Raw genomic sequence first — 12,492 nt, forward strand, 5'->3', positions numbered from 1 at the left:
TCACCGGTAATGTCATTTTCTATTTTGAAACGTTTTAATCACAAAAATAAATAAATAAATAAATAAATAAAAAAGATACGTCCATACATATGACGCAATCACGTCACGTCCGCGCTGTCGCTGGGTTTGATGACGCCATACGTACAGAAACGTAACATTTACGAAAAGGTACACAGCAGCAGCAGCAGCTAACGGACGTTTCTGCTTCGTTTTGGAGTTAAAAGCTCCGTTTTTACCAAACAGACGGTTTATTTTGCCATATAACACACACACCTCTTGTATTTTAAGGTGAGTTACGGAAGGATTATTTTAATTATCACCTTGTAACGTTTCATTCTTCGTCCTATTTTTTCCTCCTCGGCTAATGATTGAAGCTTACTGGCTCGCTCGTGGCAGCGGGTTTTAACTTTAACCACACATGAAGTCACACAAAGCAGAAGATGATGATGTTGAACAAAGTTAACTCTCACTACAACTTGAAGTCAGATGTGTTTTTGTTTTGTTTTTTCCAGCTCGGGAGTCGACACTTGACGGATCAAGATGTCGTACATGCTACCGCATCTCCACAACGGCTGGCAGGTCGACCAAGCCATCCTGTCCGAGGAGGACCGGGTCCTGGTGATCCGCTTCGGACACGACTGGGACCCGACGTGTATGAAGATGGACGAAGTCCTCTACAGCATCGCTGAAAAGGTTTGACTGATGCCTGATAATGAACACAAGCATTATTAGTGCATAAACATGCTCGATAGCGCCGCCTGCTGCTCTGCAGAGTAGTATCAACTTTATTGTCAATGCTGCTACATGTACAGGACATGCAGAGTATTTAAATTTCCCTTTTATCCTGGTGCAAACAGCATAAACATGACATATAAATAAGAAATATATATAAAATATAAGTAAAAGATGTAAAAAATATACAAATACAAGCTAAAGACATCCATGTGGCAATATGGCACAGTGTAATGTAATCAGAATGATCAGTATAAATATAAATATAAGTGTATGGACAGAATTAACAGTATTTACAGTATACACAGTGAGGTATATCAAGAAAAGAAATGTGTCACAGTTCGCTGTGCAGTGCAAAGTGGAGTAGCTTTCTATAGAGAAGACACTGTGTACAAGCTGCAAGCCACCCTGTCTTTAGGGGTATAATAATAATAATAATAATAATAATAATAACTTTATTTATATAGCACCTTTTTAAAAACAGAGTGCTTTGACAGGATACTCAGGCAGAAAATAGCAGCCGAGAACAAAACAAAGCAGCGTTTAAGAACATAATCCAAGTAGATGTTTCTAATTCAGACTCAAACCTTGAGTAAAATATCTTTATTATTATACAGATAGATAGATAGATAGATGAAACCAGAAGTTTACATACACTACATAAAGACACATATGCTTTTTTATTTCTCACTGTCTGACACAAAATCAGACACCACTTTTCCTGTTTTAGGTCCGTTAAGATTACCAAAATTATTTCTATTTGCTAAATGCCAGACTAATGAGTGAAGGATTTTTTTAAGACAGTTTTTTTTATTACTTTCTTCAAAGTCAGAAGTTTACATACATTTCATTAGTATTTGGTATCATTGCCTTTAAACTGTATGACTTGGGTCAAACGTTTTGGATATCCTTCCACAAGCGTCTCACAACAGTTGGCAGGAATTTGGCCCATTCCTCCTGACAGAACTGGTGTAACTGAGTAAAATTTGTAGGCCGCCTTGCTCTCACATGCTTTTTCAGCTCTGCCCATACATTTTCAATAGGATTGAGATCAGGGCTTTGTGATGGCCACTGCAAAACATTGACTTTGTTATCCTTAAACCACTTTGTAACCAGTTTGGCAGTATGCTTCAGGTCATTTTTTTATATAGTGTATGTAAACTTCTGGTTTCAACTGTAGATAGATAGATAGATAGATAGATAGATAGATAGATAGATAGATAGATACTATAAAAAAACAGAAGTAGAGAGTAAAAAACAACTATGTACAATTACATTAAGCTGTATACAATGATTTTTAGCCTTTTTAAGTTTTATGAGAGGGAGAGAGATGGGGAATGACGTGCGGGAAAGGTCCGCAGGTCGTAGTCGAACCCTGGACCGCCGCGGCAAGGACTGAGCCTTCATACACGGGGCGGATGATCTACCAACTGAGCTAACCAGCACCCACTATATACAACGATTTAAGGTCACAGCATATAGCAGAGGTATTATATTGGCCCTGAGAATAACACACAGACAAATTTATTTCATCTTCCAGTCAGTACAATGTTGTTGCGTTTCATCGGAGATGGAGAATGAACGATATTGTGATCACAGCTTACAAAAGTCGCTGATGCACAGTATTTGTATTAGTGTCTGAACATTACACCTGCACTATTAAAACTCATTATACATTATTAATGTCCTTGATTGTGTGTGTTGTTTTTTTTGTTTTTTTTAGCTGGGGTAAATATTGCCACAGCGACTAATTGCCATCATTTAAATGATGAATGCTAAATGATGACTTACAGATAACTATGAGATCGTTTTATATCAACTGCTACCGTGAATAATACATGTTTCCATCTGATTACCTGTTAAATTTTACACATTTTTGCTGTTACAGTTTATGGTTTGACTCGACCTCAGCTGAAAATCACATGGATTTTGCACATTACAGAAAACCATGCGACGGCCCTTTTCTGAGAAGCTGTGTGCTTTTAAGGGATGTGACGAATCATCATTTTAATCACGGCGCTCGCTGCTTCTTGTCGGCTTATTGCTGATTTAACAACGCAGAGTCCCATTACAGTTTATGTTGGAGTAGCTTACTCTGTGTCAGCAATTTGTAGACTGTTTTTCAGGACATGCTGGCCAAATCTGGAAAAAAAAAAACTGAGCCATTGCAATCATTCCTTATATAATGATGTAACCTACATTATTTTTCAAGTACATTTAAGCACACCCATGTTTTATTCCAGTACACTAAAAAGGTGAGGTAATGCAGATAAGGCAAAAGAGGTTTGTGGCAGTTTAACAGCTCTTGTACAGCTTACATTTAACTTTTAAGTGTAGGTCTGTAAAAAAATGTTGAGTGCCTTGCTGTAGATGTATGTGTGTATGGTTATAGTGATATCATGGTGTTTTACTGCTCTAATCTTCCTACGTACGTCGTGACAGGTGAAGAACTTCGCAGTCATTTATCTGGTGGACATCACGGAAGTCCCCGACTTCAACAAGATGTACGAGTTGTACGACCCCTGCACCGTCATGTTCTTTTTCAGGTGAGCCACTCAATGTCCAGATTTTTTTTTTAAAATATCAGTGTAATGCTGATTATTGTGATGTGATTTGAATGCTGTATGGGGGACCTTGTCATCTAAAGCCTTCCCGTCTGTTATTGTTAAGGAACTGCAGAACAAATTCAGAACTTCATATTGTTGTTATCTTTCTTTATCTTTAGGAACAAACACATCATGATTGATTTGGGCACCGGTAACAACAACAAGATCAACTGGACAATGGAGGACAAGCAGGAGATGATAGACATTGTTGAAACAGTGTACCGAGGAGCAAGAAAAGGAAGAGGTCTTGTGGTGTCTCCAAAGGATTATTCTACAAAATACAGATACTGATTTTTATTTTTTTTCCCTTTTTTCTGATGTGTTGTGACATGAAACAGAGACTACAAGAAGGTCTCTTTCAACTTTTTTCGTTTCTTGGCAGGACAATATCCTTATTCACGGTGATGATTGTGTTACTTTGTGCCATTTTGTTTGTAGATTGACCAGTTATTCAGTTTCTTTTTTTGTCTTTTTCCATTCAAAACCATTGGCTAAGAAACCAAACATGGTGCAAAAGTCCTCGTATTTAAATGTTTTAATAAACATGTTTGGATGTTTACATACGAACATTTTCTAAAGTTCGGTTGCTTTTTTTCTTTTTTTGGGTGGTGTGGTAGACAAGACCAAACTTTTGTCAAAAAGAGGTTTGCTCAGTTAAGCACAAATCTGTTGCTGTCATCCATGCTTCTATTCTTGTAGTTTGTTTTCGTTACACCTGCGTGGTACAGGACTCTGTGGTAATGTTACAGGCTCAATTTATCTACATGCAGCTACCCACAAAAAATATTTGTGTAAAAGTGGGTGAAACTCATAATGTAGGTTTTTGGTCCACTCAGCTGCAACGTGTTCAACATTTTTATTTGGTTGTGTAGCACAAGAAAGCGTGAAGCAAGAGAGTGCTTTTCCCTAAAATGTCCATGAGGTGGAGCCAGAGATGTTTAGCAGAATGCTCAAGTCACAGTTTGTTCACAAAGGTTCAGATTGCAAATTACCACTGATTACCACTGATTTATATTAGTTTAATCTTAATCAATTTATTTGTCAGGGGCTATGTACAAAAACATAAATAAGTATCAGGTTTTGCTTTTTACTCATTTTGTTAATGAAACTACAAATCAGAATCACAAACAGGCTTATTGCCAATTAGATTTGAACATACAACAAATTTGTTTTGGTGCGTAACAGAGTCGTAAGCACGGGAAAATATAAGGGAGATTAAAAAACAAATGTAGACTGTTTTCAAGATGAAAATAGCTGTATAGTTTTGTGCAGGAATGTGCAAAGTATTCACCAGGTAACGTGCAAAAAAAATCACAGTATGCAGAATATTTATCAACAGATGCTACACAAAAGGTGTACGCTAATCCAACACATAACGTCAGTGGACCTTTACATTAATGTAAAATGTGCGGTCTGTTTAAAATACAACAAAAAAACTAAATGAAATCATAGATCCAAACATGTATAAAACAATTTAATTCATTACATCTAACCCTATGCAATATTCCCACTCAGCTCTCATCCTGCATGCAGCTCTATCCAGAAAAGCAGGAGTATATTTATAAAAAAAAAAATCCATAATATAACAAATAAAATGGTATTTTAAGTAATGTGAACAAATGGACACGATGTACAGATTATATATATATATATATATATATATATATTATATATTATATATATTACAATAACAATGCAAAGAACATTGGAATAAATAGTGTATGAATTTATGGTGGACTAGATAAATTATAGAGGTGACTATGTACAGCCTTATACACAACTATGGCAATAGCGAGTGCATCGTTATTGTTGGGTACTGGACAGTTAGTGTAGGGAGTTGTTCAGATATGAGTTCACTGTTTATGAGTGTGACATCCTTTGGGGAGAAACACTTCTTGTGTCTGCTTGCTTTGGCGCTCAGTGGCCTGTAGCGCCTGCCAGAGGGGAGAGATTCACATATGTTTTGGCCGGGTGTGAAGTGTCTGTGATGAACAGTGGACATCCACTAATAGAGTTTTTTTTTTTTCTTGATATAGGTGTTTGGTGTTCTCTCTCACAGCAACAGCACTGTATGGTAATACGTTCCCTATATTCATCATATAGAGATTTCAAACATTCAGATTCGATTGAACCTAAAATGTATCCATCAGAATCACTGGATTTTAAACCTACCTGAGAAAAAATAATAAGAAATAAGAAAGAAATGCTTCAAAGTCATGAGGCTTTCTCCTATCCACAGTATTTACACACTCGCATAACAGTGAGAATCGTCTATAAAACACTCCTATGAAAGATATCAAAGCAGTATAATTAATACAGGCCTCGATTCTTCCACTGGATCTTTGGTTTTCCTCACAGTTTCTATCGTTAGCCCCCGACCCTGACAGTAGATATCCATCAGTGAGAAAATGATAGAAACCGTGAGAGAAATGAACATGGCAAAGAAAAGAGTAGCAAGAAAATAGAGGGTGAAGTTGAGTTGGCGAGAGTGAGAAATATCAGTCGATGAGTCTCATTAATATCAGTTAGCTGTCAGCTCCGTCTCTTACAGCTCCTTATAACCAGACACTACACACTGCACGGAAGACAGAGTCCAATTTAGTGAGTGATAGATGAGGTGAAAGAGGACAAATTCTGTCTCTCTCTGTCTGCGTTACTTTGAGTGTGTGTGTTTGGACTGACAGGGCTCCTCTCCACAGTGAATAACCTGACCTCTTCAACTCTCCCGAGTGAGACAAGTTGGGAGTCACTTGGGATCAGCCCTCCAATCGCTGAGTGTGAGTGTGTGTTCTTGGTCCATTTAGATTATTTCTGGTGTTCAAACACCACCCAAAAGTTCACTCCCCCACACCCAGCTCCCATCTGATCACCTTCTGCTTGTAACTGCCCCAGAGCTCTGGCCAGAGAAAGGGATGGAGGGAAAGACGGGATGGCTGCACAACAGCTGGCCATCGAAAGGAGGAGAGAGAGGAGGTGGGAGTAAATGGGAGGCTAATAACTGTCCCACCACATTTGGCTGCTCTCGAGTAGAAACCACATAATCTTTCTAAAATATCGACTTCTCAGGAACCAGAAGATGTGGTTTTAGGTTGAGTGCCATTCATTTTTTTGAAGTATAACAATATGAAAACTGGAGCTACAGGGTGACCTCATCGTGCTAATGTGTGTTCACTGGCAAGCATGTGTATATTTACAGTTCAGAATAAACTAATTTCCTCATTTTTATGTGTGTGTGCACCATGTGGGGACCTATACACCCCCTCCAGGCCCCTCGTGTCCTTTCCACTTACATTAAGCTACAGTCTGACAAGCTTTTGTCTTTGTCTGGTCTGTCCCTGCAGGGCCTATGTACACGATTACATTGCTATTGCCCTCATATGGAGCGAAGGGGCCAAAGGCCGCCTCCATTGGCCCATTATAATTCACATTATCATGCATTGTTGTTCCATATTACTGTTAATCAGCTCAGCCTCAGGGGGAAAGGAGAGGTCTGGACGGCTAAGGGTTACTGGGAAACTTTCAGTCTAGACACATATGGACACATGGCAGGATGTACGGTACAGACTATCTGTGCGTGAAGAGAGAAAGATGGAGGTGGAGTTGTTTTATTTTATGGAGTATATAAGGGAATATGTACATTCACCCCTGAAGCTTTGATAATCCAGGATCTGTTTTGAACTGATAGTGTGTAAGTGGATCTGGACAAATAGGGTGTAGCAGGCAGGCCATGAGGATCATCTGAGTGCCAAGGGGAAGACATGCTGGCATCTCTCCATCGCCTCGCTCTGGCTCTCCTCCCTCCTTCTCTTCTAGTCTGTCACTGTCCATGTGGGTGCCCAAAGGTGGAGGGGGAAGGGTGAGGGGCAATTGCCAATTTCTGGGACACCCCACCCCCACCCCTGCAGCTTCCCCTACTGGCACTGATGCAGATGTACAAATGCACGTACACAAATGATGTGTTTACCCGTTCCCTTTTACCCAGTAACCGTGGTCACTGTGCCTCATCCAACTGTGCGTCACGTCATGTTTTTGAGCCAATGGCTTCTCAAAGTCAGCCTGGATCATCACCATGAGTAAGTAGTCATGTATCACGTGTGTTTGACGAAGGAAGAACAGAAATCAACGTTTTTGTTAAACTATCAGAGTGGTTACCAAACTTTTTGACTTGTGACCTCTAAAACAAAGATTAGCACCCTTTTCACATATTGCATATTTTTTATGTGTTGGGCAGCCAAACAGTGTTCATTTAAGGGCCTAAGATCAGTAAAATCATCTAATAATTCACAATCCAACAAGTTACCGCTTAACGCCAAAGTTAACGCCAAAATATACCTTTCTTAAATATTTTGCACATTGAGGTGCCGAGGAAATACTTCCTACAAAGCTAATATATGTGCATTTAGTGAGGATTTACAATTTACAAATTGTTGCTGTACATCAGTGTAAAGTCAGGGGACCAGCAACCTCTGTCTATGTGTTCTTTCACAATAGCTATGTGATGAAAATGAGCCAAACAACAACTTTCATGACAACTTATATAAAATATAAGCTGTTGTCCACACCCTTGAATCTCAGTGTAATTACAATGCTACCCAAAGTACTGTTACTTTGTAAAATAGATAGTTTCAGTAAATGCACAGAGACACAATAGCCTGTTGTTTGAAGATTGTTATGTTCTGACTTTGAGGATGGTTGTTGCTAGTCTCTCTCTCTCTCTCTCCAGTGATTGAATGAAATGTTGAACGATTTTCAAGTGTAACTTATGTGTGATTATTGATGTGTCACAGGTTTCCAACTTCTTCATACTTCCAAGTAATTTATGCCTAAAACAAGAATTATTGACACTATATATAATATATAATAGTGATTGTAGTCATTTAAAATGTTACCACATAGATTAGAGAAAAGTCTGCCAAAATGTATTTTTTCTGGCTTTTTCATTTGGTAAAATGTGTACATGTGCGTTTTATTGCACAGTGTTATCACTAAACAGCCACTTTTATATAAAATAGTGCTTTTTGTGTTCATATGCACCTATACAGTCATCCTGTCAGCAAATTCCAGCAAATCAGTGCAAATCTGTGACCTCGTTCTTGCATGCCCTTCAATTTACCCATCCTACAAACTCCATCCTCGCGGGTTATATCACAGCCTCTTTACATAACCAACACACCAGGGAGGGCTGTCAAGTCTCAATAGTTTTCATTGCCTAATTCCTTCAAAGGCAATGCCGATTGAAAGACACGATGGAGAGATAGGAGGAGATAGCTCAGTGATATATATTCTGAGAGGAGAGGTGGCGAGAGTAGGCTTATCTCCAAACTTTCTCTGAATTGAGATCCTATTTATTCATCTGATCTCCCCCCTTCCCCCTCTGCTCAGTTGCGTGAGCTTTAGGGTGGGTTTGAGTTTTGTCCCTGTGGTGGAATTAAATGAAGTATTGCCTACAGGGTGGTAAAGATTAAGCAGATGTTTCATACTGATAATATGCTGAAACAAACACACACACAAACCTTACACCACTAACGACCCCCTTAGATGCTGACACACTTAGCAGCCTTGTGTTATGTAGGTTTAACTCTCTTCTCTTCCCCTCCTTGCGTCTGCCTTTTACTCCTTTTAGGGACCTGTCACTGAATGGATTTGCATCTCTCTTCCTGCATCATTTCCCAAAGGGGTGTCATCCCTCCGTCTGCAACAAAACGAGGGGTCTATTTAACTCAACTGAGACAGATACCACTACACAGAGAGGAGGTGTGTTGGTGCAGTATGTGGCACTGCTGATGCTGACGTACCGTGCGCACACTGAACAAACACACATGGATCACACGAGGCCCTGTCGCTCTACACGCTCTTCACTTCCATTCATGGCAGACGTCTCCATTCAGAAGCTACAGGCCTAATTAGCACCTGGCCAGTCCTCGCAGGCAGACCAGGCATCCTGCAACACGGGAGGTGTGACGCTGAGAAAAAGCTCCAGCTGAACTAACAAAACCAGTAAACACACACACACACACACACACACCAGGCTTAAAAGGGGGGAGAACTTGAGATGCCTCCCACACACTTACTGTCACACAACACACTCTGACAGACACTGGAGCTTGTAAACGAAGCTAATACACATTCAAAAAATGACCCTGCATGAAGTTTATCTTTTGACATAAATTGGTGGGGTATTTTTTTAAGCAATTTTAATGGGCAGGAATTCCTAATATGGGTTACTAGCGGATTAGGTGACCTCATGTTTGTGATCTACCACCACTACTCCTTTACTTACTACTTACCTATATCACCATGGGAACTGAGGCTTCCTGCTTTACAAACTGGGGATGCAGAGTATCAGGCAAATAAATAAAAAAACACCATCAAGTTGAATTATAGGAAGTGTAGGACCCAGTGTCTTCCAACTTAATGCAAGTGAAACACTAAAATGTTGGTGTACCTCTTTTGGTCAATATGATCCTTTTATTAGAAATTGCACATTGACATCAGACATTATTTTTTTCATATCTGATTTTAATGGATACAAAATGTTTTGTTTGTATAACTGATCAATACTTAATCGATTGCGAGTGAAGCAACGCTTAACCTGTATTGATTGTAAAGTGACGCGACAGCATGCTGGAATATATATGTGAATGTGATGACAATTAGGCCATGTGATGAACATGATGAAGAGGAAAAGGATATTGATGCTAATAACAGTCATTGTTATCAATACTGATGCTACTGTCTGTTAGATAGAGTTTCTCTGCACTGCTTCTATCCGACGAGCCAATGTATTTATCTGTTTCAGATGCTATGATTTACTGACATGGCCTTTTGGGATAACAAATATCTTCCATTGGGTTATATCACGAGCAGTGATGCTAAAAATGTAGAAGACAAGTTCTGAAATGTTTCACGGTTTGTGATGAAATGAAATTCAGGGAGAAAAACTAGACCTTGAAATATCTTTTGCATGAGACTGAAAAGTAAATGACACAAAATATGTTCGACTGGTTGAAAAATGTTATTTGCTTTCAAAAGCCCTGAAGCATCAGTTGAATCATACTACTTATCACACTCTCTCTCCCTGGCCATCCTCATCCCTCCTCCTCTCTTGACAATATTTCCTAATCTCTGCTCCTCTGCCTCTACATCATCTCTCTCTCTCTCCTTCTCTCCTGTTACAGCCACTGTCCCCCTACCTGCCTGGCTGTGCTGGTACAGCCCCCTCTCTCTGCCTCTGTCAATGTATTTTGCCCTTATAAGGAGAGAGCACAGGCAGACTGTACTAACTGCGTGAGCTCGGCGGGGGTGTTGCAGGGGCAGGGAGACCACAGTGACTGTAACGGCAGGGTGAGATGGGAGGAAGATGGAGGAGAGTGGATGGAGGGATGGAGGGATGGGGGTGGGGAGCTACCATACTTCTGTCAATGACTCCAAATAAGACGACAGAAATAGGCGCAGGAGGAGGAAGAGGTGGGGCAAGGGAAGAGAGGCTGAAGATGGGAGAGGGGATGGTTGAGGGGGAGGCAGGTGAATGTATCTGTGAGTGGAGATGCTTGGATGTCAGGTCGAGGTTACTAAGAAGCGGAGCATTTTCCAGCAACGCTTACCCTCCATGTTAAAAAGCCAAAGTTGGTCCACACTGATAATATACATTCACAAAGCTCTCAATTCTGATGCTGTGAGTCTGCGTGATGCCAGCTCACCAGCTGCCCACATACTCATCGATATAGAAGTCTAACATTTAGCTGGTGAGAGTCATGGAGGGAGAGTGTGGGCTTCAGAACGGACGTCTGTAGTGCAACGTGACCGGTCCAGGCTTCAGATGTTCCATCTTTTGATGAGAGGAATAACTTACTCTTTGACGGGGTGAACTTACAAAATACTGATTCAAATTACTGAGCATGTTCTCCTAGAACTTTGTCAGACTTATGATGGACAGTAAAAAAGAAATAAGGATCAAAATCAATTAATCGACCTTTCTTGTGGGTAGCTATGGTGGCTAATATGAGCAACATTTAGGTTGGTATTTTCTTGTAACTTCCAGTTCACTGACTTGACTTCATGTTGTGGCATTTACCATCATTTTGCAGCTGGCACCAACTAAATTTACATAATCTTACTTTAATGTAAACACACCTAAGAAATCCTGTCCCATCCAAATAATGCTTAAAACCTTCTTTATTTACAGTAAGACCAAGCCGTGATTCTTTTGTTGAGTTTCCTTTCTCTAACAGTAAGTGTCCCCAGCTTTGATTTTCTCACCCCCAAGTTCCACTGTTTCATTTCACCTTAACGGCACTAGTGCACTTTACTTCTTCTCATAATTCATTGAGCATGCCTTCATAAAGACTAAACGCATCTGAACAGGCTCACACATCACAGGCAAGCCTCTGCCATTCATGCTATGACGTGCAGAATGGCACAACTGACCTATAAAATAATAGACACTGTATGAATAATCCAAGCTTCTCCACCTTATGCTGGCTAGCAATAATGCTCAGGTATTAATATTTCAGTTAAAAAAGACTTTTATACTTCTCTTGCACTTTGCAGCTTGCCCTGTTTTTTTTGTCTTATAATCGATACAGATGATCAAACCGAAAATGCTCTCAGTTTCACAGCTGATATGATGCTAAAGGAGGATTTAGAGTATTATATTATATTGGATCACCTAAATAGGATGAAACAAGAGCTCTCTGTGCAATTAAAGCTAATGAACAGCTTATAATTCATGTTTATCTACTCAGGGACTGTATACAGTAGGCTTCACTGGAGGCAAACTTTCCCTAGAAGCTTATGCAAATTGACTTACTCACCATCCTCCCTCAGTATCCTTGGATACGAGTTATTTATTCATTTTGGTCTCCTTCACTGCAGAGCCGCCGTCTTTCAGAGAAATGCAACCAGATCAGGTGATGATCATGTGTCTCAGCTGGGGTCTGCAGTATCTGCTGTTCAATCTGACATACACACACACACACACACACACACACACACATACACACATACAGAAAGACACTGGTGTGAATTACACGGTGTGGTGAGAACAATTTAACTGTTGGCCAGGGATCAGTTGGTCAGGAGGGTTCAGTACAAGGCCTCACATCAAAGATGGTGTTTATTCACAGACAACAGGCAAAACTCACCATGCTCTCTC

At 40.0% G+C, this 12,492-nt stretch overlaps 1 protein-coding gene across 1 annotated transcript; it reads left to right on the forward strand.

The window, feature by feature from the left end:
* The first annotated feature begins 124 nt into the window (after positions 1 to 124).
* Positions 125 to 3,916, forward strand: txnl4a (thioredoxin-like 4A). The gene is made up of 4 exons (XM_010750368.3): positions 125 to 288; positions 513 to 693; positions 3,175 to 3,278; positions 3,458 to 3,916. The coding sequence occupies exons 2-4, from the start codon at positions 541 to 543 to the stop codon at positions 3,627 to 3,629; spliced, it is 429 nt and encodes a 142-aa protein (XP_010748670.1). The 5' UTR covers positions 125 to 288; positions 513 to 540; the 3' UTR covers positions 3,630 to 3,916.
* The last annotated feature ends 8,576 nt before the right edge of the window (positions 3,917 to 12,492 follow it).

This window comes from Larimichthys crocea, chromosome XIII (assembly GCF_000972845.2).
Source record: "Larimichthys crocea isolate SSNF chromosome XIII, L_crocea_2.0, whole genome shotgun sequence".
NCBI lineage: Eukaryota > Metazoa > Chordata > Actinopteri > Sciaenidae > Larimichthys > Larimichthys crocea.